This window comes from Mesoplodon mirus (genome assembly GCF_964341445.2).
Source record: "Mesoplodon mirus genome assembly, chromosome: 1".
NCBI classification, from domain to species: domain Eukaryota; kingdom Metazoa; phylum Chordata; class Mammalia; order Artiodactyla; family Ziphiidae; genus Mesoplodon; species Mesoplodon mirus.
In genome coordinates this window covers 866,136-891,881 of record NC_138976.1, presented here as the reverse complement: position 1 = coordinate 891,881, position 25,746 = coordinate 866,136, and the positions used below count along the sequence as shown (strand labels likewise).

Below are 25,746 nucleotides of genomic sequence, written 5' to 3'. Positions count from 1 at the left end.
TACTTTTCACAAGGCTTAAAGGCTGATGTGGATGATATGTTCCCTGCAGGCTCTACTTTGTTACAGTATGTGGATGATTAGCTGCTCTGCTTGCCTCCTCAAACCTCTTCACAGGAAGACATCATCCAACTGCTAAAACTTTTGGTTTCAAAGGAGCATTAAAGCCTCCAAGGAAAAACTGCAGTTGCTCAAACTCAGGATCGCTATTTAGGGCACCGGATCTCGGAACAAGGAGGCATTAGGATCCAGGTAGGCTTCATGGCATTCTGAACTTCCCCAAACCTAACACTAAGCCCCACCTCCAATGGACTTTCATACAAAGCAGCCCTTCCCAACTTCCCTTTTTTCTCTGTAAAGTACTATTCCTTTCCCTGGTCTCTGGACATGGCTACTACAGGCTATATTTGCACACCCTTAACTGCAATTCCTCTGCCATTCCTGAATAAACTCATTTTGCTGATAAAATAGCCAGCTATTTTTAAGGTTGATAGGTTCATGGATGAAAACTCCCAGAGCCTCTTACTCTGCAACAGGCCCCCCGTCCTCTCGCTGACCCCGGCCCCCCCAGGTCCCAGCCCCTCCAGGCTCAGGGGCACGCACCCGGGTCAAATCCACCTGGTGGGGGAGGGCGGGGTCGGGACCTGGGGTCCGGGGCGCAGAGGCACCCCCGCCGACATGGCGGAGCGGTGGCACACTTGCCCGGTGTCAGCGCCAGCCCGAGAAGGCCCGGCCCATCCCACGGCCCACAGACCCTGGGGAAGCCGCGCGGGGGCGCAATGACAGGGAAATCCCAGGGGAAGCGGCTCGAGCGGAAACCACACCAGCTGCGCAGCCACACCAGCCAGATGTGCGCAGGAGCGAGCAGTGTCGGCGTGACGTCACCGCGCACGCACGGAGGCGCGCCGTGGGATGTAAGCCCGCACGCAGGAGCAGCGACGGCGGGCGCAGGCGCAGTGGGACTCCGAGGGCGCGGCAAAGGCGCATTGGCTCAGAGCGATGGGCGGGGAGTCGACGGCTCCGCGATGGCCGCCTACCGGCGGCGGACCTGCCGGCCTCCCTACCCGGCTCGGAGCCGGGCCTCCTGACGACGCCGGAGGGCGAGGCTCCCCGGCCCGCTGCCGCTGCCGCTGTCATGTACCCGCCGCCGCCGCTGCCGCCGCGTCGGGACTTCATCTCGGTGACGCTGAGCCCCGGCCGGAGCTATGACGGCGGCCAGGGCCTGAGGCGGCGCTCGTTCTGGCGGGTGAGGGGCGGCCTGGGGGCCTCGCCGGGGCGAGCGCACGAGCGGGGCCGGCTCCGCGGCTCCCGGGGTCCCGGGCTGCAGGGCCGAGGCGAGGCTGGCGGAGCCTGAGCCAGCACACGCGGGCTGCCAGTCTTTCCCCGCTGCCCACGTGTCAGCCAGAAACGGTCTCCGCCTGGGTCTGCATTCTCCTCGAACGCGGGCCCGTGCGGTGTGTCCTCTACAGCACTATCATCCCAGCCTGCGGCCCCTGCCGAGAGGCAACTTCCCCTGGTTCAAAAGCAGCAGAGCCCACGCCGGGCCTCCGGAATTCCTCGTCGTCCCCACGGAGCGTGTCACAGTGGGAGAGATTTCCAGCTGTGCCCTTTTCAGTAAAAAGTGTCACTGTCTGTCTCTCTCGCTCAGAAATGGAAGCAGCTGTCGAGGTTACAGCGGAACGTGGTCCTCTTCCTGCTGGCGTTCCTGATGCTCTGCGGCCTCCTGGCCTACATCAGTGTGGCCGACGAGTGGAAAGGTACCAGCTCCACGATTCCGCAGTGACCCGTGGGGGTTCCTGAGGGCGGACTCAGCGGCAGCAGCGCGATCTCGCGGCTGCAGGAGGCATAGACGTCAGCACATTGGCAGGAAGTCGAAATACAGAGAAGCCTAGAGTGTTCCCAAGCCCCGGCTAGGAGGTGGCTGTTAATTTGAGGTTGTGTGACTGTTTCCCAAATGTCTGCTGTGAGGACCGGCATCTCACCCTCTCTGTCGCACAGTGAGAGTCAGGTCCTGAGGCTGAATGCTGAGTCTGAACGTGTTGCGTGGGCTTCCTCACACGCGCTACCGGGAGCTGGGAAGGGCCGGGCAGGGTGCCAGTGAGGAGGGGCAGGGTCCCTTCTGAATTGCTCTAGGATGGCTTCTTTGAGGAGGAAAGCTAAAGAGCCGCTGTAGGTTTGCTCCAGTAAATGGCCCGTGTGCCACCTTGTGCCCTTCCCGAAATGGAAATCATAAAGGCAGAGCAATGGGGATGTGGGTGGGGATACGGACAGAAACTGCCAGGTGCTTTGGGAAAGGTTTGATTCCCTTTGGCCATTCTCGAATTGCTCGAGCTGCCCTCCTGGGAGGTCCCGCCGCGTTCCTTTACACGGAGTCACAGCCGTGTGGGTGCTGTCTGGAGTGCACGCTGGATGTTCTCCAGGCTTTGTGGCGAATGTGAGATAAAGTAGATTCTCTTGTTTAGCCGTGGACAGCAGGTCGGCAGCAGGGCCGAGGATGAGACCCGCAAATCCACCCGTCTTGCCAGCTCCTCGGAGAGCAGCAGCTGAGAACCCGGGAACCTTCGCGGGGGCGTCGCCTCAGGTACTTTGAATAAACTGCACGCGGAGTTGTAACCCGGGCCCGTGCCAGAAGCACTTGGGAACAGTACGTGCTGTTTCAGACAGACTGGGAAGGGTTCCGTTTCTTACCGTTTGTTTGAGGTTTTAACCTCACACTCCTTACTCTGGGCTGCTTGGATGAAGGAGGCGGGGGGAAAGGAAGAGGGCCGTCCTGTCCTTCGTCTTTGTGCATCTGCTGTGCCGGATCCTTGGTAGGTGTGAACGAGAGCCATCCCTTTTCTCTGGGAGCTACTGGCGAGGGACACACTCAGGCGGGCGCTGCGCTCTGGACCTGCCCAGACCGAGTTGCTGGGGGCCCGAGCGTCAGTCGGGCCTGGGAGAGAGGTTTCGGAGTACGCGGGCGCGTGGTGCCTGCTGTCCAGAAAGGGGGAGGGAGGGGCGCGGCCTAGTCCTGGGGCGCCTTCCTTGGGGGGTGTGGGGAGGATGTAGAGACTAGAGGGCACGGAGGAGTTGCCAGTCACGCGCACTGGTCAGGGCTGGCTGGGAGCCAGGAGGGGCGCTGCCCTCCCCGCAGCGCTCTGTCGCTGACCGGCCACCTCTGCCACACCCTTCCGAGGATGAAGCTGGGGAGTCCGGGCGCGGGCCTGCAACAGTAGTGTCATGGGGCCGTGCTGGCTGTCACCCTGCCGGCCCTGCTACCCTCAGGGTCTGACACCCGGAAACGTGCCTGCCAGCGGCTTAACCCGCTGTCCACGGTGGCACTCGCCCTTTGGCAGAGCCTCCGGCCGGTAGTCAGGGCCAGGAGCTGGCGAGTAAGGGGCTCCTCCCAGAGCTGCCTGTCGTACGAAAAATGAAAATAATTTCCTCTGGGAAATTGCAGCTGCTCCGCCAGTCCACAGTGCTCCCTGCATGGGGCCGGGTCAGACTGGGGGCAGCGTCGCAGACGGACGATTGAATCATTTCACGAGTGACTCTTGTCTCTTCTCGTCTCTGTCCAGAAGCCTCCAAGGCATTTCCGACGGGGACCACCCAACCTGCAGATTAGAGCCCCCGATGGAGACGCCAAGGACAGGAGGCAGGATGAGGCCCAGAGGAGGGCAGAGGCAGCCGGTGAGGCTCGCCGGGAAGACAACGCGCAGGGAAACCGCGTCAGGTACAGCAGAGATGGACTGAATGGAACGCAGGGGCCGTCAGGCATCTCTGTGGTGTTTCTTTTCCTGAAAAACAAAGAGAACCAGCCTGGCGCATAATGCGCCTTCTGGTTCCTGTTCCTGCAGACAGTGTGTGCCCCGTGGGGGGTGGGAGGGCGTGGAGGCCGAGTCTGAGCCCAGCTCGGCTGCGACCTCGACCTCGACCTCGACCTCGGGGCCTCAGCACCTCTGCCCCTGCTCTGAGCGCTCTCTCTCCTCCCGCTCCAGCTGGAGGGGCACAGGGACCGAACCGGAGCAGGGCCCCCAGCTCCCTCCGAGAAAGGCAGAGGCCGCCCCCAGGCCTTCCCCACAGGCCCTCAGGACGAGGAACAGTCCAGGTAAGGTCCCGCCTGCGCCCTCTCGGGGGCCACCCCGCCGGGCACTCTGAGGAAGGGGGCGTGCGGACACGCACGAGAGCGGCGGGGCGGCGGGGGGCTCCTGCCGTCCCGTCCCAACGAGCGCTGCTCAGCCTTGGACACCCAGGTGCAAGGACGCGCGGGTCTCGGCGTCAGGCACCCCTTAGAGCTTTGCTGACGACGTGGGGCTCCTTGGCGGCTGTCGTCCGGTGGCCGGTGCTGCAGCTGCACAGGAACGTGTGTGCGGGAGGCTCGTTTCCTGCCTGTGTCCGGGCAGCCGGGGGCCTGGGTGCTGCGGTCCTCATGTCGCCCCTTGAGGGGTCAGTCTGTCCTGTTCCCATTCCACGGACAGGAGAACTGAGTCTGGGTCCCCGCCGGGACCCTCTCCTCTCGGTGCTGGAGCCCCCAGGGAGGACAAGAGAGCCCTGAGTGGGGACTTGTGGCCACGCACGTGGGGACACGGGGCGACCGTGTGGGGTTAGAAATGGACGGCAGAGCCGTGAGTGTCAACACTGATGGGACGTGTGGTGAAGCCGTGGACACACGTGTTCCCCTGCGCGGTAGCCCCGTGTGTGCGCGTCGTCCTCCCGCGTGTGGCGGGAAGCAGCCTTTGGACACGCCCTGAGGGCACCCTGGGGAGTGTCCGAGCGGCCTTGGTGGTGTCTGCTCCCCATTTTGTCCCCGTTGGAAGTGCCCCCAGCTGATCGGGCAGGACACGGCACTGCTAGACGAGGTATTTTTGTCTGGATCACCATCGCCTGTCATGTTTGATGTCCCCCAACCAGAGTGCACATCACAGCCGTAGTGGTCCCACGGCCTCCGGTCCTTTGCTCTGCAAGTGCTCACTGCCCCTCGGAGGGTGGTCTCCACTGGGCCCTGGTGGAGGCGGATGGGCCCGGGCCCGGCAGTGGGTCCTGCTCAGACCTTCACCGCAGCCCACGGTGCCCCCCGTCAGCCTCACTCGCCGTGGGGCCGCAGAACAGCTCTGTCCAAGTGCCCACGCCCCGCTTCCCTCCTCGCAGCCTCGCAGAACGAGCGCCAGAAGGCTGTGGTCGCTGCTTTCCGCCACGCGTGGGCCGGATACCGCAAGTTCGCCTGGGGCCACGACGAGCTGAAGCCCGTGTCCAAGTCCTTCAGCGAGTGGTTTGGCCTCGGCCTCACGCTGATCGACGCCCTGGACACCATGTGGATTTTGGGTCTGAAGAAAGGTATCTGCTCATCCGTAGCACGGGGGCCGAGCTCTCGTGCGTGACCCTCGGGCCTGAGCGAGCCTGGCCTGGGAGGTGACCACGTGCCGTGTCCCACTGGGCTGTGCCTCCCCTCGTCCTGGGTGCCAGGGTGGCCGTGCTGGCCGTGGGCAGTTCCTTTGTCCCCTCACGTCCAGGCAACCAGGGGATGCTCAGGACAGGTGTCCCCTGCGCCCCCTGCCGAGAGCTGAGTGAGGCTGTAGGTGGGCTTCCAGGGGCGTTCCCAGCCCGTGTTTCTGTTGCAGTCAGGCGGGGCCCAGTGGTGGGAGGTGACACGTGATCTGACGGAGCCGCCAGCGCCCCGAATCTCTCCCTAATGTCCTCCTGTGCCGCGCAGGTGGGGCTACGTTGGGATGGTGTGTCTCTAGGTGTTTCTAAACTGGCATTTAAAACATTTGCTTTAAGTTTTCTGATTGGGCTGAAGACCGCCTGCCACTCACTCACCCTCGTGGTCCTCTGTAGCGTGGCTGTGATTGTTGAGCACTTGACCTCGTGCTGCATGCATGGCCTTCCCCAAGCTGCACACTCGCTCGATTTTTTTTGCGGGATTGGAAGCCTTCAGGGTCCCCTCTTGCACTAGGAAGTGACGTTAAAACCCTGCAGGGGATGCATGTGGCCCCAGAGGGAGCCGTCAGGGAAACGCTTGGACTGTTAATTTGTTCCTGTATCTCTGCTGTTTCATGTGGTAGAATTTGAAGAAGCCAGGAAGTGGGTGTCCCAGAGCTTATTATTTCAGAAAAATGTGGACGTCAACCTGTTTGAGAGCACCATCCGGATCCTGGGGGGTCTTCTGAGCGCCTTCCACTTGTCTGGGGATGTCCTCTTTCTGAAAAAGGCTGTGAGTGTCCCGGCACCAGCTCGTCTCACGTCCTGGCGGCACCGGGGTCTCGAGTGCCGCACAGTCGGTCCTTTTCTCGTGGGATCAGGGTGGGGAGGCGTGTGTTTGCAGTCTGCGCTCCCCTCCACGCGCTCGAGTCTGTCTCCGTGCACGTGCGTGGCTGAAGTGGCCCTGCCACCCGCAGGCATGGTCATTCAGAGCTGGTTGAGTCCAGCTCGGTTTTTGCAGCTCTTCAGGGGTGGGGCCACATGAAGCCAGCACACTCATCTCTCCACTGGATTAGATGGAAGCGGGTGACGGGTTAGCGTCATGCCATGGAGACGGGCTGCTCTGGGACACGGATCATTGACTGATCGCTGTGTTGTGTATCAGGAGGACTTCGGAAATCGGCTAATGCCTGCGTTCCAGACACCCTCGAAGATCCCGTACTCCGACGTGAACATCGGCACTGGAGTTGCCCACCCACCGCGTTGGACCTCTGACAGCACGGTGGCCGAGGTGACAAGCATTCAGCTGGAGTTCCGAGAGCTCTCTCGTCTCACGGGAGTTAAGAAGTTTCAGGTACGGGGTGGGGCTGTGCTTCCAGCTGGAGCGGGTTTGCAGCGGGGCTGTCTCTGCTTCAGTGGGGCAGGTGCAGGTCTGTGTGGTCATTGATCCTGGGGCCTGAGACCAGTGTCGTTTTTGGTTTTGTCCCACGTTTTTCCTGGTGAATCCCATTATCTCGTGATATCACAGGTGCAGGCATGAAAGGCACTGACTGGAGGGTGAGTCCTCCGCCCGGCCCCACCCCCGTGCAGTCCCGTGTCCTTAGGGTCCTGGCAGTGGACGTCTTGTTTGGCGCTCTGCGTGGCCCCGGGTCCACCTACTGTTGTCCGGGACACTTCTGAGCCAGCGAGGGCGGCCAGCTCTGTCGTGGCTGCTGCCGTGGGATGTGTGGAGTTACCGGGTTTTGTAGCCAGTTCAGTGCAGATGACATCGTGGTCGTCCCAGCTGTGGCACCTGGACTGTGCCCACGCACATGCCTGTCCTGGGCGGGCAGCTGGAGTGGTGTTGCTGGCATGGCTCCTGCTGTGTGGCGGGACCAGCAGGTGCACGTGGAACAGAGGGCTGACTTGTGGTTTTGTTCTTGGCTCTCCGTGTGTTACTGCCTCTAGCAGCGTCTGCTTGCCCGCTTTAGGCAGGGCCCCTCCTGTGGACGACGTCTCTGCTTGTGGGCCTTCCTCTAAGGTTGATTCTATTCCTTCAGCTTTTTTCCTCCCCCTCCTTTTTTTTTTTTTTAAGATGGCATTTTATTTGTTTCATTTTTTTTTTAAATTAATTAATTACTTATTTTTGGCTGCGTTGGGTCTTCGTAGCAGTGCATGGGCTTCTTATTGCGGTGGCTTCTCTTGTTGCAGAGCATGGGTTCTAGGCGTGCAGGCTTCAGTAGTTGTGGCTCCAGGGCTCAACAGTTGTGGCTTGCGGGCTCTAGAGCACAGACTCAGTAGGTGTGGCGCACGGGCTTAGTTGCTCAACTGCCACGTGGGACTTCCCGGACCAGGGCTCGAACCCGTGTCCCCTGCATTGGCGGGTGGATTATTAACCACTGCGCCACCAGGGATGCCCTCCCTTTTGTATTTAATTGAGATTTAGTTTATATATCGAGAAATCCTGTCTTTTTCTGTGTACATTGCGTGTACTCACGTGTTTGTGACTGTCATTGTTATGTAATTCCAGAACAATTCCCTCACCCAGATTGTACCCAGCACTGTTTGCCGACCCCCTTTGGCAGCCGCACAGGGCTGGGCTCTGGCACGGGCCCCATTCTGGACAGTTCGTGTCCCTCCTGCAGTGACTGCAGTCTGGGCATTGAGTGAGCATGGTGTCCTCAGGGTTGCAGGACTGGTCAGAATCCTTCCTTTCCAAGCGCAGACAGGCTTCATCGTGTGGGTTGACCGCGTGTCTGGACGGTCACCTGCTGAGCTTTGGCCTGTGTCCCACTGGGGATCTTGACAACACAGTTCCTGTCAGGTCCGGACCTGCACAGACGTCCTCGTGTGTTGTCCAGCCATACTTGTACCTGTTAGTGGGTGTGTGATTGTGTCTTGCTGGATTGACTTTTCTGACAATCAGTGGTTCGTTTTCTGAGTTTGCGTGTTGGGCTGCTGTGTATCTTCTGTGTATAAGTGCGTCGTCAGGTCCCTTGCCCATCAGCGGACTGAAGGGGTCGTGTGCACGTTGTCAGGATGCATACACGCGCTATGGTGGCCACTTGCAGCTAAGATGTCCCCCAAGGGTGGGGGCTGAGAACCGTGGCGAGGGGGGGTTCAGCCCTGTGGTCAGGCCCCGGGGCGGCAGCGTCCGAGGAGCGCAGCCCTCTGTGCAGCCCGCGCTGCTCACTGCCCTGCCCTCCCCTGCCCAGGAGGCCGTGGAGGAGGTGAGCAGGCGCGTGCACTCCCTGCGCGGGAAGAAGGACGGGCTGGTGCCCATGTTCATCAACACCGGCAACGGGCTCTTCACGCACCTGGGCGTGTTCACCCTGGGCGCCAGGGCCGACAGCTACTACGAGTACCTGCTGAAGCAGTGGATCCAGGGGGGGAAGAAGGAGACGCAGTGAGGCCCGGTTCTCAGCTCTCGGGGTGGCGGGAACCGGCAGCCGCGCCGGCCGGGGCCGGGCCGGGCCGCGGGGCGGGGCTCTCCTCACAGCCTGTGTGCAGAGCCAGGGCCCGGCCGGCCGCGGGGGCTTCACTGAGCTCAGTGCCGGGCAGCCGGGCTCTTCCTCGGGCCTGTGGCCGCCCCTCTGGCGTCCGCTTCCGCGGCAGGCACCTGGGCCTCCTCGAGCTTAGTGCCCTGACCCTGAAAACGCACGCTTTCCCGGGGAGCAGCGGTGGCTCCTTGTCCAGTTTGGAAAATAGAGGTTAACCCTCACGTGGGTGCTGGGATCGCCTCAAGTCTCAGGCCCAGGGGTGACAGTGACCCAGAATCAGGGGCAGGGGCAGCTCCAGGCCATCACCCACGGGTGAGACGAGGGTGTCACCAACAGGGGAGCCCGTGGGCTGGTTCAGAGAACCGGGGTGAGCGCGTCGGGGCCAGGGGCTCTCGGCGGAGACTGCTCTCTGGTGGCCCCTTGGGGCTGGTTGGGAGGCACGGGCCCTGGTGAGGGGCGGGGGCAGAAGCCCACGGGGCTGACGCGGGCCTCCACGCGGAGACTGGCGGGGCGCCACCCCAGACAGGGCAGCCACGAGAATGGGGACGGGAGCTCAGGGTCGTGCCCTTTCCCGGAACACGGGGGCTGTGCGCCCGCCTGGGCTGAGCACACGGGCCCCGCTGGTCTGCACAGGCTGCTGGAAGACTACCTCGAAGCCGTGGAAGGAATCAAAAAGCACCTGCTGCACAGATCTGAACCCGGCAAGCTGACCTTCGTGGGGGAACTCGCCCACGGCCGCTTCAGCGCCAAGATGGTGAGCAGGGGCCTGGTCTGACGCGGCCGAGTGGGGTCTTGGGGCTCCGCCCTTTGTCCTTGACATGGGAGGGCTCTGAGACTCTGGACGTCGGAGGGAACCATGCGATTCTGGCCACGGAGTGTGAGCCGTCACGAGTGGACACGGGCTGCATGGCCTGGGCTGTCCCATGACGGGGGGAGCTGAGGTCTTGGTGGTACCAGGGCCCCTTCCCCAGAACCCCCTCCTCCCCCCAGGGCCCCTCCCCTGCTCCAAGCCCCGCCTTCCATGCTCCGGGGGACCCCTGCCCCCAGCTCCCCCTTCCGCCGTTCTCCTGCTGGGGCTCCATCGGCCCTTTTGGGCAGGAGGTGAGGGAGACCCGGGTCAGCATGTGCTCCCCGGTAGGTGGTGGTCCTTCTAGCAGCTTCTGCCCTGCGCACGTGGGGCCCCCGGTGTGTGACCTGCAGTTCAGTCCCCTGTAGGAGCCCTGCCGGCACTCAGGCCTGCTGGCTCCTGGGAACACGGGGGGCCTGATGCTGCTGGACCCGTGTGGAGCCCGTGAGGCCGCAGGTCCAGGGTGGTGAGGTGACCCTCTGATTCCAGGACCACCTGGTGTGCTTCCTGCCAGGGACGCTAGCTCTGGGCGCCCACCACGGCCTGCCCGCCGACCACATGGAGCTGGCCCGGGCGCTCATGGACACCTGCTACCAGATGAACCGTCAGATGGAGACGGGGCTGAGCCCTGAAATCGTGCACTTCAACCTGCACCCCCAGAAGTCCCGTAAGGACGTGCAGGTCAAGGTGAGCCATGCTGGAGCCGGTGTGGTTCAGGGGCGCCAGGGCAGGGGCGTGGCAAGGCTAATCCTGAGCCCGCATTCCTCCCCAGGCGGCCGACAGACACAACCTGCTGCGGCCCGAGACGGTGGAGAGCCTGTTCTACCTGTACCGCCTCACGGGCGACCGCAAGTACCAGGACTGGGGCTGGGAGATCCTGCGCAGCTTCAACACGTACACGAGGGTGAGGGCCCGCCCGCCACCTGGTCCTCGTCCCCAGCTCCTCGCCGCTGCCTGCCGCGTGGGCTGGCTGGGGGAGGGCCCACCCTGGCCGCGAGGGCCCAGCTGCCCAGCACTGCCCTCAAAGTGTACATGACCAGGGGGCCAGGGCATCCCTCCTTCCTGTCTCGGGGGGCCAGCCTGTGTGGGGAGGGTCCCTGCAGTGGCCCGAGGTGCACAGAGCGTGTCCCTCCTGGGTTTTCTGTGTGGCCTGGGCAGCACTTTCCCACCCGGAGGTGACTTCTGGGCTGCTGCTCCCCAGGACGGGTGCCATGACCCCCCCCCCCGCTGTGCCCCCGCTGTGCTCAGGCCCAGCCGCCCATCGTACAGCCGGGGCCATGGCTCAGAGAAGGTCCCGCCCTGCCCAGGGCCCACTGCCCACCCCAGCAGAGCTGAGACTTGATTTCTGCCCCGTGGCACGTGAGGTGCTGGGTTGTACACCCCTTGGGGGATCTCCGGGCTTTTGCAAGACCTGCACAGGTCCTGGAGGTCGCACTTTCCATCTGGTCACTTGCAGGCTGCTGGCATCCCCCAGGGGGTCCCTGGAGGAACCACGGCTGACCTCCAGGGTGGCCAGTCCCCTTGTGGGCCTTGGTGTCCTCACCGCCCCAGACCCTGCCCTGGGGGGCCGTGTGTGCTGCGGTGGGGCAGGGGGCTCGGGAGGGTGCCTCTAGCCTGCAGCCCTTGAAAGGGCTGAGCCTGCATTGTGACGCTGTGGCCTTGGCTCTCGTGCAGGTCCCCTCGGGCGGCTATTCTTCCATCAGCAACGTCCAGGACCCCCGCAATCCCCAGCCCAGGGACAAGATGGAGAGCTTCTTTCTGGGGGAGACGCTCAAGTACCTGTATCTGCTCTTCTCCGACGACCCAGACCTGCTCAGCCTGGACACGTACGTGTTCAACACGGAGGCTCACCCCCTGCCCATCTGGGCCCCCTCCTAGGGCCGGACGGCTGCCGAGTGGGTGCTGCCCGGGGACTGATGAGTCCTGTCATGGAGGGTGCCTGTCGGCAAGACCCTAGCCCTGACCTTGGCTGTGTGGTGTCCTCCCAGCTGGCTGGAAGTGCTCCAGGCCGGGCTGATGACGGAGGCCAGCGGCCACTGGGCCAGGACGTTTCAGGGCCTCATAGCTGCTTGGGGTGGCCGCTGGGCTTCTGGTGCTCTGCCGCGGGTTCTGGGCTTCTCGCCTGGTTCTTATCGGGACACCGTTAGGAATGAATCAGTGCTGTGATTTCGGGAGGTCCCGTCGACCTGGGGAGCCTCTTTCTTCTTCCTAAGAAAATCAAATCGTGACTACATTCCTGAAACCCGAATGCCCTCCTGCTGGCCTTGCAGGGCTTCCTAGGGGTCCTGGGCCCTCTGGTCACCCTGGGCCACACTGGGTCCCCAGAGCCCATGATGAGATAAGAGATGAGCTGAGGGGACAGCCTGGGTACAGCTTAGCCTCGGGGCCTCACAGCCTGTGAACACACCCCAACCTGGGGTCTCAGGGCATCTGTGACCTCATGGGGATCCGGGCCCCTGGCTGGCTGTGGTGTCTACACGTTGGACTCAGGGATCCTCTCCTTGCCCTTGCAGGGGCTGGGCGGGCAAGTTCACTGGCTCCCAGGCCAGCCCTGATTGATGGACTTTTCAGAGGAGATAAAAGTACATTTGTTCTAACTGGCACCTGCTGTGTCTTTGTTTCCGGAATCGCAACTGTGAAACGGGGAGGGGCGGCAGGGGCAGTGTTTGGGTCAGGTCTGACCTGTCCAGAGGTCAGCTTTGCCCCTGCCCCTGGGGGATTTGGGAGTGTCAGCTCCATGGGGCAGGTGCTGGCCATAGCAGCACCCAGGGTGAGAATATGCCTGTGACGGCTGCCAGCGCCAGTGAGCATGGCGGGCCCCACCTGCTCTGCCCGCTTCCCTGGCGTGTGGGGTGGTCTGCACCTGGGGCTCCTCAGGGTGCCTGGTCAACCTATCTCATTACTTTTTTAAAAAAATAAATTTATTTTATTTAATTTTGGCTGCATTGGGTCTTCGTTGTGGTGCGCGGGCTTCTCATCGCGGTGGCTTCTCGTTGTGGAGCATGGGCTCTAGGCATGCAGGCTTCAGTAGTTGTGGCATGCGGGCTCTGTAGTTGTGGCTCACGGGCTCTAAAGCGCAGGCTCAGTGGTTGTGGCGCACGGGCTTAGTTTCTCTGCCGCACGTGGGATCTTCCCGGAGCAGGGCTCGAACCCATGTCCCCTGCATTGGCAGGCGAATTCTTAACCACCGCACCACAAGGGAAGCCCTCATTCCTTTTCTTTAGCCGGCTGCGCCCATGCCTTAGGACTGACCCCGGGGTGGCTTTCCAGAGAGAAGCCAGGATCCTGGGCCTCCGCTGGCCCTAGCTCCCAGGCCCTGGTGACGCTGTAGGACAGGCCGGCCCTTTCTCCGTGTTAAATGTGAGGAAACTTCGTTCTTACTCCTAGAAGCCTCTACACAGGCACCGGACCCGGGGTCAGGCAGGGCCTGGCCCACCGCTGTGGGCCCTCCTCCGCTCGCACCTTCTGCGCTCACCCTCAGGGCTGCCGCCCTCCACTTGCCCAGGGGCCCTGCAGGTCCCGTGCCCGGCAGGCGCCCAGCAGGTGTGCAGGGCCTGCGTCTCCGTCAGCCTCTCGCCCTGCCTCTCAGCTGTGGCTGCCTGCCCGCCCGGCGGGACCTCCCCAGCTGGAGGGTGCGTGGTGCTCCCTGTCGCCACCCTGCCCCCTGACCCCCATACCCCAGCGCAGGAGCCTCTTGGGCAGCGGTGGGTGTGGGACTCGGGACAGCAGGGTTCCCACACGGCGGGGCCTGAGTCTGCTGAGTGAAGCAGACTGGTCTCCCGGCCCCGCCCAGGCCTGGCCCCAAGCAGGGGCACTTGGGGGCTGCAGGGCTCCCCAGACGGACACTGCCGTGGTTGGGGACGAAGAGGATGAAGAGGACAACTGAGAAGGGAGGTGGAGACTCACTGGGGTGGCCTCTCGTGGTTGTGTGGGTTGGCCAGCCGTGGGAAAGGCCGGCATCCCCCGTCACCCAAGACACAGATGGGAGCCGAGGACCCTGCTTTATTTATCAGCTGAGTTCAGGAGGTGGTGTGAGCGCATTCACTGTGTCCAGGGCCTCAAGACAGGACAGGACATGGGACAGGACGTGCCTGACAGGCCACCGTGTTTGTCCGGCCTCTCCCTCGGGAAAGGCCCTGCCCACCCTGGCCGAGCTCCAGGTTCAGGAGGTTGGGCCGGGGCTCCTCCCCCCCTCACCCGCCTCAGGCTCCCAGCAAGTCCTCTCTGGTCCTGCGGGGGGAGCACCCCTCAGCCTCGGAGCCCGTGCTGTGCCAGCCGCAGCCGTCGCTCATGCCTGGCTGCCTCGACCCACTTGCCGATGAGGGTGGCCTCTAGCCTGCGCGCCTCCACGACAGATGCGGGGTCTTCTGGGTGGGACGCTCTGAGGAGCGGGCGTGGGGGGTACTCAGCAGGGCTGGCAGGCCCCGAGCCTCACACCACCCTAGCCCACGTCCACCCATCGGCCCAGGCCAGGTACTGCACCACCTCCCCAGGCAGGACTGCACCTGAGGTCCAGGTGATGCGCTCCCCCATGGATGGTGATGGCGAGGACTGACATGCTCAGGTTGCTCTGAATCTGTATCATTGAAGGAGCCTCCGTGTCAGGGGTGCAGACTGGGCTCTGGGCCTCAGCCTCGCAGCACAACCTGCTGGGAGGCTGCATGTCCCAGCTTGTGGGGTGCAGTTAAAGCAGTAGTTTGAGGTGACTGCACAGACCTGAACGGTCCCATTAGAAATGAAAGATGAAGATTAATGAGCCAGAAGTCAGGTCGCCATAAGAAGTCAGGAATAGAACCAACAAAGGGAGAGGAGGGAACAATGGAGATTGGAACAAAAATCAAGGAGGTGCAGAGCCAAGAGTGCTGGGACCCACACAGGGGCAGGGACTTCCTGGCCGTGACTCACCCCTCCCCCTGCCCAGGGGTCCAGGTCACCGTTGGAGAAGATGATGTTGCTGGCAGCTGTGAGGTCTGAAACGGACAGAGCAAGCAGTGGTGGGGACCAGGTGGGGCCCCCCAAATTTGTGACCCAGGGACTGGATCAAACTCCAGCTATATTGAAGGGGTGTGGGAAACAGAGGCAGCTCAGTGTAGGGGGAAGGATGCCGCCCCCAACCCTGCCTTGAGCCTCACCGCCTCCCCCAAAGCTGGTTTGCAGCCAGCCCTGCCGGGGCCACACGCCCCCCGTGTCCAGGCAGTACTGCTGGCGCAGGGCTTCAGTGAAGGGCAGGTCAGGGAAGATGTCCGACACGTTGTTGCTGGAAAACGTCAGGTTGATCTCACTGCAGGCCTGCGGGACACCCGCACCTCCATCAGACCAGGGGGCCAGGACACCACATGTAACCCCATACCTGGCAGTCCCAGGCCCCCAGCTCCCCCATACCTGGTAGTCCCAGGCCTTGGCATCAGGGCCCAAGCCGCAGCCCGTGGGGTCGGCACAGACCTGGTACTGCAGGTAGATGTCATAGCAGGGCTCCGTGCCCGAGGAGTTGTACACCAGGCCTGGGGGAGAGGGGTCCTGGGGCTGGGCGCCTGGACACCCACCCTGCCCCCTTAGACGGGTCCAGCAGGTGTCAGGGGCTCTGGGGTCCTGTGGGCCCAGTGAGGAGTGGAGTGGCTGGAAGCTGTACTGTCAGCTCCTGTCCTGGCTGCTGAGGGCAGCTGGGCAGCCCACCTGGATGTTCCCCCTCCCAGCAGGGTGGGCTGAGGTGCGGTGTGCGGCCCTTTGCACTGGGGACCTCCCAGAAGGCCCTTGGGTTCGCGCTCTCCAGGCTGGGCCACAACGGGGATGCCCACTTCCTGACCCAGGGACCAAGTGGAGGCTTCTGTGCTCCCCGCCCCCGTACAGCCCTCACTGCTGCCCGCCAGCTCCTCAGCCCACCCGCTCCCCTGCCAACACCGAGCCCCTCACGCTCGACACCAGCACAGGCAGGTGGGCAGACGCACCGGCCAACGATCGGAGCCCCCTGATCCTCTGGCTCTCACTCAGCAGTCGGTCGCAGCCAACCTGTGGGTGCCAGCAGAGCCCCTCAGCCAGCCACCCACCTCGAGACCTTCCCTAGTCGCAGGTCCCAGAGTGGGTGCAAGGTCCTGGAGCTGGCCAGCCCTGACCACCCCAGGGCAGCCGGGCCCTTCCCTGTCCACAGGACACTGCCCTCCCCGGGTTCCCGCCAGCCAGGGGTGGGTGCCTCGCCTTGACAGGGTTGGCAGGAAGGTGTCCCACGAAGTCGGCAGGGTACGGGTAGTCCATCATAGCCAGCAGGGTGAAGGCATTCCGGGCAAACCCGAAGAGTTGGGTCAGGTCCCCCGGGCCAGAGAGTGGCCAGCAGGTGCCGAACTCCTGGCTGACCGTGTCATAGGCTGCCAGGAGGAGCAGGACAAGGGCCTTTGGAGTCTTCAGGCACACGTGGGGGAGGGGGAATGGGGGGCAGGGAGGCAGGGGGCAGCCTCCTCACCTCCCTGTAGGAACAAGTCCTTGATCTGCCGGAAGGCGTCCCGCACGGCCTGGGCACACTTGGGACTCTGGCCCTCAAAGTCCTGGAGGAAGGAAGGGTGTGGCTGCACCCGCCCCCTGGGCTGCCTGGGGGAGGGTCGGGGGCCGGAGGCTTCACTTACCGCCGAGACGTCCCGGAAGAACTGGTAGGGGTCACCGAGGCCTGCCACCGCGACGACGGGTGCGCTGGCCGCCAGTGCCCCCGCCACGAGGTGGGGGTACTTTATCCTCATGTAGGCGCTGAGCATCCCCCCATAGCTGGGCAGGGGCGCAGGGTTAGCTGGGTGGCTCCCCACGCCACCCCTGCAGCACCCCGCCCCCGCCGACCCCAGTGCGCCTCCGCGACACCTGCCTCCTCTCTCCTTTCTCAGAGCCCCCCACCCCATGCCTCCAAAGGACCCCAAACTTCTAAGACCCACAGAAATTCTGGCCGGGGCCAGGCTTGCATTTGTTCTGGGAGAGAAAGGAGACAAGGACGCACCTCCCGCCAAAGGCGATGGCGGGGGCGTCCTGGGCCCCAAGTTCCTGCCGAAGTGCCCGGAGCAGCCCCGCGTAGTCGGCCAGGGCCTGCTCCACCGTCAGCAGCTCCGTGTACCCGCGGCACCTGGACCGCTCACCGAACGGGAGCGACTTTCCGTAGTACCGCTGTGGGCAGGCGACCAGGGGTCACTGACCCCGCGCCCCGGTCTGGCCCCCACTCCCACCCCCAGCCCCAGCCGGTACCCACGTGCTCGGCAAAGACGACCAGGGCCCCCTGCTGCGCCGCCAGCTCCAGGATGAACCCTGAGTTGTTGGCGAAGGACCACACGTCCCCCTCGTTGCCCGTGTAGAAGAATATTGGCCCCTCGCCCCTCTTCCAAAACTTCTCTGTCGGATGGAGGCAAGGGGGCAGGTGAGGCGTGGGGTGCCCGTCCTCATCCGACAGCAGGAACTGTCCCCAGGGCGACCTCACCTGACAGCAGGAACCGCTGGCGGAAGGTATTGTTCCCAAACCTCTCGAAGTTGAAATGGTCCAGGAGCTGCTCGAAGTAGGCCTCCTGAAAGTCAGGGTCCGTAGCTCTGTGGGCTGGAGGGCACAGCGCTCAGCGGAGGGGACCTAGGGGTGCCGAGTGGGGGGCCCGCGGGCCGGCACTCACCCCTGGCCTCCAGGCTGCGCAGCTGCAGGGCCAAAAACAGGGCCAGGGCCCAGGTCAGGGCCGCCTGGCGCGGGGAGCTCATGTTCACTTTCCCCGCCAGCTTCGGGTCAGGTGGGCGGGGTCACGTGACCAACAGGAAGCCCTCACGTGACGGCCTGGGCGGGGCTGTGAGCAGCACTGCCCTCTCCTCCCGGCGGCCAGCTTCCGGGTCCTCAAGCTTCGGGCACTCCCGTGTGACCATGAAGATGGTAGCTATGGGGGCACAGGAAGTGGGCTGAGGGCTCGAGGGCCCGGTGCTGGGGGCGGGGACGTGCCTGCCCAGTCACCCCTCCTCTAGCGGCCACTGCTTAGGGCCGGGCACCGTGCCACACACGCACTGGGCAGGAACTGACTGCCCCACTGCCCAGCCACCTCCTGGCCACACGGCGTTGTCCTGGGTCGGGCCCCCCAGCGGGCAGCCCCAGGGGAGGGTCACGCTCAAGGGCAGGGTTGGGGAAGGCCACCTCCTGAGCAGCTGCTCAGAACGACCCCTGAGAGGGAGGGAGGGAGCCTTAGGAGGATGGGGGTGGGGGCTCCGTCGAGGTCGGCCGCCCTGAAAGAAGAGCCTGTCCTGTCCGAGCAACAGTGAGGGCCCGTGTGGCTGGGCAGGGGGCGGGCGAGCGGGGGCCTCGGAGCCCAGGCAGGAGTTTGGGCGGCTCGTGGGGGTGGAGAAGGCTAGGAGGCCAAGCCTGGGATCTGGGACCCTCTCCCCTCCCCCTCAGGCCAGCCCCTTCACTGGCTCCGCAGTACCCACAGGACGGAAGGGCCACCTCTCCCCCGGTGCCAGTCCAGGGCCTGGTGAGAGGCCAGACAGGCCAAGCTGGGCGGCCCGCTCAGCACAGGTGGGGCCGTGCTGACCACAGTCCTGCTGGGGACGTGGGCAGTGAGCCAGGCCCAGAGCAGGTGGGGAAGTTGGCCCCGCCCCAGGCAGCAGAGGGAAGGGGAGCCACCCATTCCCACTCCCAGGACTATCCCCGGCCAGCTCGACCCCCAGGCTCTGCCCAGGCCTGGACTGTCTGGTGCTGGGAGGGCCCAGGCTGGGCTGGGGTCCTGGGCTCTGGTCACAACCAGGAAACCGAGCCAGCTGGCCCATTGGCTTTCCCTCACACAGTCCCAGGACTGTTGCTGTGGCAATCAGCATGGTGACAATGACTGTCCATCACATGACACCACCCTATGGGTGTAGTCACCCTGAGGTCACCCAGTGCCATACCACAATCATCCCACAGTCCCTGTCCCCATCCCATGTCCCTGTGTCCCCATCCCCATGTCCTCATGTCCCTCATGTCTCCGTGTCCCCATGTCCCCACCTCCCTGTGTCCCCATCCCCATGTCCATGTCCCCATCCCCATGTCCCTATCCCTGTGTCCCTGTGTTCCTCATGTTCCCGTGTCCCCGACCCCGTGTTCCCATCCCATGTCCCCATCCCTGTGTTCCCATGTCCCTATGTCCCCGTCCCTATGGCACCATCCCTGTGACCCCCATGTCCCCCACGGCCCCGTGTCCCCATCCCTGTGTGCCCACCTCCATGCCCCCGTCCTTGTGTCCCCATGCCCCCTTTTCCCCATCCCTGTGTCCCTGTGTGCCCAGGTTCCCATGTTCCTGTGTCCCTGTTCCCTGGTCCCCATCCCCGCACCTATGGATGCCTGTCCTGTGTTGGGAGAACTACACTTGAAGGCCCCCCCCACGGCCTCTTCAGGGTGGGGGCCAGGACAAGACACAGGGACTCACAGCCCCTTCCCCTGGATGGCAGCCCCTCCCCAGGCTCCTCCCACTTGCATCTCTTCCTCTATCTGAAGCGGCCGTGGGCGAGTTCCCCCACGAAGGTCAGCTTGCCGGGTTCAGATCTGTGCAGCAGGTGCTTTTTGATTCCTTCCACGGCTTCGAGGTAGTCTTCCAGCAGCCTGTGCAGACCAGCGGGGCCCGTGTGCTCAGCCCAGGCGGGCGCACAGCCCCCGTGTTCCGGGAAAGGGCACGACCCTGAGCTCCCGTCCCCATTCTCGTGGCTGCCCTGTCTGGGGTGGCGCCCCGCCAGTCTCCGCGTGGAGGCCCGCGTCAGCCCCGTGGGCTTCTGCCCCCGCCCCTCACCAGGGCCCGTGCCTCCCAACCAGCCCCAAGGGGCCACCAGAGAGCAGTCTCCGCCGAGAGCCCCTGGCCCCGACGCGCTCACCCCGGTTCTCTGAACCAGCCCACGGGCTCCCCTGTTGGTGACACCCTCGTCTCACCCGTGGGTGATGGCCTGGAGCTGCCCCTGCCCCTGATTCTGGGTCACTGTCACCCCTGGGCCTGAGACTTGAGGCGATCCCAGCACCCACGTGAGGGTTAACCTCTATTTTCCAAACTGGACAAGGAGCCACCGCTGCTCCCCGGGAAAGCGTGCGTTTTCAGGGTCAGGGCACTAAGCTCGAGGAGGCCCAGGTGCCTGCCGCGGGAGCGGACGCCAGAGGGGCGGCCACAGGCCCGAGGAAGAGCCCGGCTGCCCGGCACTGAGCTCAGTGAAGCCCCCGCGGCCGGCCGGGCCCTGGCTCTGCACACAGGCTGTGAGGAGAGCCCCGCCCCGCGGACCGGCCCGGCCCCGGCCGGCGCGGCTGCCGGTTCCCGCCACCCCGAGAGCTGAGAACCGGGCCTCACTGCGTCTCCTTCTTCCCCCCCTGGATCCACTGCTTCAGCAGGTACTCGTAGTAGCTGTCGGCCCTGGCGCCCAGGGTGAACACGCCCAGGTGCGTGAAGAGCCCGTTGCCGGTGCTGATGAACATGGGCACCAGCCCGTCCTTCTTCCCGCGCAGGGAGTGCACGCGCCTGCTCACCTCCTCCACGGCCTCCTGGGCAGGGGAGGGCAGGGCAGTGAGCAGCACGGGCTGCACAGAGGGCTGCGCTCCTCGGACGCTGCCGCCCCGGGGCCCGACCACAGGGCCGAACCCGCCCTCGCCACGGTTCTCAGCCCCCACCCTTGGGGGACAGTGTCTGAAGGCCACAGCTGTGGCCCCGGACCACCTGCCCAGGATGGCTGTGATGCTCCCACTTCCTGCAGGGGAGCCAGGCACGTCTGCTTCCGAGCCCGGGGTTGCTGCTGATGGTAACAACTGCCCCCATGTTCTCAGCCACCTGGGGAAACTCCTATTCACTCCTCATGACCCAACCAACCTGGGCTCCCCTGAGCTCACCTGTCCGGCCCGGGCGGCACATGTGTCTGTGTCCCCACAGCTCGGTGCACATTTTATCAAACTCCTCAGGATCCAACACACACACTCGTGTCAATTCATACACTTCCCTGGGGTGAGCTGCTTTATTCCTCTTTGTTCTCTTGCAACTGCCAAGACATGGCAACATGGGTGCCTGGCAAGTGACTCTTACGAGCAAGAGGCTCATTTCAGGCAGAATTGCAGAACTGCCCTCGTGTGTGTGAGAACCTATATGAATGGTGTGTGTTCCCTTCCATCATTAACGCACGCTCACTGTCCTAGGGCAGCACCTTATAGGCCACAGCTCAGTACAGGGACTGGAATTCAACAGGATGAAGCCCCCGTCCCACCTGCTCAGGTGCTGTCTGTTCTCTTTGCTCAGATGGCAAGGTCCCCGGGACATTCAAGGGACGCATTTGGGCACCAAAGGCGGCTTTGGTGAACAGAAGTTCACAACCAGAGGCAGCTTCCCGCCACACGCGGGGGGACGACGCGCACACACGGGGCTACCGCGCAGGGGAACACGTGTGTCCACGGCTTCACCACACGTCCCATCAGTGTTGACACTCACGGCTCTGCCGTCCATTTCTAACCCCACACGGTCGCCCCGTGTCCCCACGTGCGTGGCCACAAGTCCCCACTCCGGGCTCTCCTGTTCTCCCTGGGGGCTCCAGCACCGAGAGCAGAGGGTCCCGGCGGGGACCCAGACTCAGTTCTCCTGTCCGTGGAATGGGAACAGGACAGACTGACCCCTCAAGGGGCGACATGAGGACCGCAGCACCCAGGCCCCCGGCTGCCCGGACACAGGCAGGAAACGAGCCTCCCGCACACACGTTCCTGTGCAGCTGCAGCACCGGCCACCGGACGACAGCCGCCAAGGAGCCCCACGTCGTCAGCAAAGCTCTAAGGGGTGCCTGACGCCGAGACCCGCGCGTCCTTGCACCTGGGTGTCCAAGGCTGAGCAGCGCTCGTTGGGACGGGACGGCAGGAGCCCCCCGCCGCCCCGCCGCTCTCGTGCGTGTCCGCACGCCCCCTTCCTCAGAGTGCCCGGGGGGGTGGCCCCCGAGAGGGCGCAGGCGGGACCTTACCTGGACTGTTCCTCGTCCTGAGGGCCTGTGGGGAAGGCCTGGGGGCGGCCTCTGCCTTTCTCGGAGGGAGCTGGGGGCCCTGCTCCGGTTCGGTCCCTGTGCCCCTCCAGCTGGAGCGGGAGGAGAGAGAGCGCTCAGAGCAGGGGCAGAGGTGCTGAGGCCCCGAGGTCGAGGTCGAGGTCGAGGTCGCAGCCGAGCTGGGCTCAGACTCGGCCTCCACGCCCTCCCACCCCCCACGGGGCACACACTGTCTGCAGGAACAGGAACCAGAAGGCGCATTATGCGCCAGGCTGGTTCTCTTTGTTTTTCAGGAAAAGAAACACCACAGAGATGCCTGACGGCCCCTGCGTTCCATTCAGTCCATCTCTGCTGTACCTGACGCGGTTTCCCTGCGCGTTGTCTTCCCGGCGAGCCTCACCGGCTGCCTCTGCCCTCCTCTGGGCCTCATCCTGCCTCCTGTCCTTGGCGTCTCCATCGGGGGCTCTAATCTGCAGGTTGGGTGGTCCCCGTCGGAAATGCCTTGGAGGCTTCTGGACAGAGACGAGAAGAGACAAGAGTCACTCGTGAAATGATTCAATCGTCCGTCTGCGACGCTGCCCCCAGTCTGACCCGGCCCCATGCAGGGAGCACTGTGGACTGGCGGAGCAGCTGCAATTTCCCAGAGGAAATTATTTTCATTTTTCGTACGACAGGCAGCTCTGGGAGGAGCCCCTTACTCGCCAGCTCCTGGCCCTGACTACCGGCCGGAGGCTCTGCCAAAGGGCGAGTGCCACCGTGGACAGCGGGTTAAGCCGCTGGCAGGCACGTTTCCGGGTGTCAGACCCTGAGGGTAGCAGGGCCGGCAGGGTGACAGCCAGCACGGCCCCATGACACTACTGTTGCAGGCCCGCGCCCGGACTCCCCAGCTTCATCCTCGGAAGGGTGTGGCAGAGGTGGCCGGTCAGCGACAGAGCGCTGCGGGGAGGGCAGCGCCCCTCCTGGCTCCCAGCCAGCCCTGACCAGTGCGCGTGACTGGCAACTCCTCCGTGCCCTCTAGTCTCTACATCCTCCCCACACCCCCCAAGGAAGGCGCCCCAGGACTAGGCCGCGCCCCTCCCTCCCCCTTTCTGGACAGCAGGCACCACGCGCCCGCGTACTCCGAAACCTCTCTCCCAGGCCCGACTGACGCTCGGGCCCCCAGCAACTCGGTCTGGGCAGGTCCAGAGCGCAGCGCCCGCCTGAGTGTGTCCCTCGCCAGTAGCTCCCAGAGAAAAGGGATGGCTCTCGTTCACACCTACCAAGGATCCGGCACAGCAGATGCACAAAGACGAAGGACAGGACGGCCCTCTTCCTTTCCCCCCGCCTCCTTCATCCAAGCAGCCCAGAGTAAGGAGTGTGAGGTTAAAACCTCAAACAAACGGTAAGAAACGGAACCCTTCCCAGTCTGTCTGAAACAGCACGTACTGTTCCCAAGTGCTTCTGGCACGGGCCCGGGTTACAACTCCGCGTGCAGTTTATTCAAAGTACCTGAGGCGACGCCCCCGCGAAGGTTCCCGGGTTCTCAGCTGCTGCTCTCCGAGGAGCTGGCAAGACGGGTGGATTTGCGGGTCTCATCCTCGGCCCTGCTGCCGACCTGCTGTCCACGGCTAAACAAGAGAATCTACTTTATCTCACATTCGCCACAAAGCCTGGAGAACATCCAGCGTGCACTCCAGACAGCACCCACACGGCTGTGACTCCGTGTAAAGGAACGCGGCGGGACCTCCCAGGAGGGCAGCTCGAGCAATTCGAGAATGGCCAAAGGGAATCAAACCTTTCCCAAAGCACCTGGCAGTTTCTGTCCGTATCCCCACCCACATCCCCATTGCTCTGCCTTTATGATTTCCGTTTCGGGAAGGGCACAAGGTGGCACACGGGCCATTTACTGGAGCAAACCTACAGCGGCTCTTTAGCTTTCCTCCTCAAAGAAGCCATCCTAGAGCAATTCAGAAGGGACCCTGCCCCTCCTCACTGGCACCCTGCCCGGCCCTTCCCAGCTCCCGGTAGCGCGTGTGAGGAAGCCCACGCAACACGTTCAGACTCAGCATTCAGCCTCAGGACCTGACTCTCACTGTGCGACAGAGAGGGTGAGATGCCGGTCCTCACAGCAGACATTTGGGAAACAGTCACACAACCTCAAATTAACAGCCACCTCCTAGCCGGGGCTTGGGAACACTCTAGGCTTCTCTGTATTTCGACTTCCTGCCAATGTGCTGACGTCTATGCCTCCTGCAGCCGCGAGATCGCGCTGCTGCCGCTGAGTCCGCCCTCAGGAACCCCCACGGGTCACTGCGGAATCGTGGAGCTGGTACCTTTCCACTCGTCGGCCACACTGATGTAGGCCAGGAGGCCGCAGAGCATCAGGAACGCCAGCAGGAAGAGGACCACGTTCCGCTGTAACCTCGACAGCTGCTTCCATTTCTGAGCGAGAGAGACAGACAGTGACACTTTTTACTGAAAAGGGCACAGCTGGAAATCTCTCCCACTGTGACACGCTCCGTGGGGACGACGAGGAATTCCGGAGGCCCGGCGTGGGCTCTGCTGCTTTTGAACCAGGGGAAGTTGCCTCTCGGCAGGGGCCGCAGGCTGGGATGATAGTGCTGTAGAGGACACACCGCACGGGCCCGCGTTCGAGGAGAATGCAGACCCAGGCGGAGACCGTTTCTGGCTGACACGTGGGCAGCGGGGAAAGACTGGCAGCCCGCGTGTGCTGGCTCAGGCTCCGCCAGCCTCGCCTCGGCCCTGCAGCCCGGGACCCCGGGAGCCGCGGGGCCGGCCCCGCTCGTGCCTTCTGCCCCTCCATACGTATAAGTTCTTTGTGCGGCATTAAAGAACTCCTGAGAAAAAAAAGGTCCAACTGAGAATTTCCTGGCAGTCCAGTGGTTAGGACTCCACGCTTCCAGTGCAGGGGGCATGGGTTCGATCTCTGGTCGGGGAACTAAGATCCTGCGTGTTGCCTGGTTCGGCCAAAAAAAAAGACCTCCTGAAAAGCAGGTTCAGAACAAACTGAAGAGGACAAACTGACTATGGTCATTGCCCCGGGAGACTCCTGACCCACCAGGCCTTGTAATATGACCACAGTGACTGCAGCAGGCACATTTAGAATTTTTTTAAATTTTTATTTGTTTCATTTATTTATTTTTGGCTGCGTTGGGTGTTCGTTGCTGCACGCAGTCTTTTTCTAGTTGTGGCGAGTGGGGGCTACTCTTCGTTGCGTTGCGCGGGCTTCTCATTGCAGTGGCTTCTCTTGTTGCAGAGCACGGGCTTTAGGCGCGCAGGTTTCAGTAGTTGTGGCTCGCGGGCGCTACAGCACAGACTCAGTAGTTGTGGTGCACGGGCTTAGTTGCTCCGCGGCATGTGGGATCTTCCTGGACCAGGGCTCGAACCCGTGTCCCCTGCACTGGCAGGCGGATTCTTAACCACTGAGCCACCAGGGAAACCCCTAGCAGGCACATTTATTGAAGTGAGGTAAAGTTCAATGTTCACAACTTAAGTTCGGGATCAGAGATGTGAAAGAAACAAGAACCAGAAGGGACCTCTTGCAGGGTCTGTCTGGGGAAAACGCATAAGAGTTTTGTTTTTCCTTAATTTTCATGAGACCATGAGAGTCAGAAATTACAGAATGAAGGTAAGGAAGATCATATTAATTTTTTTTTTTTCTCCTTTGGTCTCCTATCAGTGGCTGGACAAAAACCTCCTGATTCTAGGCAGAAGTAAAAGAAAAGCAGCATTTGGGACATACACCCGAATCAGAGGAAGAAGTCCCTATAAAGTTTTAAATGGTGACGCGGGCAAAGTTTATCCAAAGGAAATGGGTTTGAGAAGAAACCTTCTGAATGTCTTAGCTCAAGAGACCAGCTTGAGGAAGGACAGACGACTGAAGACATGAGAAAGCAGACAGGCAGACAAAGCATTAGGTAGCAGATGTCAGCGGCCAGAAAGAAAATTCCACCTAATTAAAATATAAATCTAATCAGATAACCAAAACCCCACTGAGGGAGTTATTCCTGGAAACCACCCCCCCACACACTCAAGGCTGAGGGTGTCAATGAAATACCAGAGTTCAGTTCA

At 62.9% G+C, this 25,746-nt stretch overlaps 3 protein-coding genes across 4 annotated transcripts; 1 reads left to right on the top strand and 2 right to left on the bottom strand.

Annotated features, from left to right (window-relative positions):
• Window positions 1-1,033: 1,033 nt before the first annotated feature.
• On the top strand, window positions 1,034-12,654 carry LOC309799553 (endoplasmic reticulum mannosyl-oligosaccharide 1,2-alpha-mannosidase-like). The gene is made up of 13 exons (XM_082612864.1): window positions 1,034-1,243; window positions 1,646-1,754; window positions 2,460-2,578; window positions 3,555-3,709; window positions 3,975-4,084; window positions 5,125-5,310; window positions 6,039-6,187; window positions 6,560-6,748; window positions 8,589-8,779; window positions 9,507-9,627; window positions 10,210-10,407; window positions 10,493-10,624; window positions 11,395-12,654. Exons 1-13 carry the CDS (start codon window positions 1,133-1,135, stop codon window positions 11,596-11,598), a joined length of 1,974 nt encoding a protein of 657 aa, XP_082468990.1. The 5' UTR covers window positions 1,034-1,132; the 3' UTR covers window positions 11,599-12,654.
• Window positions 12,655-13,707: 1,053 nt separating this feature from the next.
• DPP7 (dipeptidyl peptidase 7) lies at window positions 13,708-17,471 on the bottom strand. 2 transcript variants are annotated; one of them, XM_082607868.1, is made up of 13 exons: window positions 17,349-17,471; window positions 17,165-17,278; window positions 16,940-17,079; window positions 16,694-16,857; window positions 16,335-16,470; window positions 16,175-16,256; window positions 15,913-16,079; window positions 15,666-15,726; window positions 15,103-15,251; window positions 14,853-15,009; window positions 14,626-14,690; window positions 14,226-14,296; window positions 13,708-14,101 (listed from the first exon to the last, which is right to left on the bottom strand). In XM_082607868.1, the coding sequence occupies exons 1-13, from the start codon at window positions 17,428-17,430 to the stop codon at window positions 13,969-13,971; spliced, it is 1,521 nt and encodes a 506-aa protein (XP_082463994.1). In that variant the 5' UTR covers window positions 17,431-17,471; the 3' UTR covers window positions 13,708-13,968. The 2 variants fall into 2 exon arrangements, with proteins under 2 accessions (XP_082463994.1, XP_082463995.1); XM_082607869.1 differs by having other exon boundaries at window positions 15,103-15,221.
• Window positions 17,472-18,862: 1,391 nt separating this feature from the next.
• Window positions 18,863-24,575, bottom strand: LOC309795588 (endoplasmic reticulum mannosyl-oligosaccharide 1,2-alpha-mannosidase-like). Its single transcript, XM_082608086.1, has 5 exons — window positions 23,988-24,575; window positions 23,164-23,282; window positions 22,033-22,187; window positions 20,019-21,767; window positions 18,863-19,291 (listed from the first exon to the last, which is right to left on the bottom strand). The coding sequence occupies exons 1-4, from the start codon at window positions 24,034-24,036 to the stop codon at window positions 21,608-21,610; spliced, it is 483 nt and encodes a 160-aa protein (XP_082464212.1). The 5' UTR covers window positions 24,037-24,575; the 3' UTR covers window positions 18,863-19,291; window positions 20,019-21,607.
• Window positions 24,576-25,746: the final 1,171 nt, after the last annotated feature.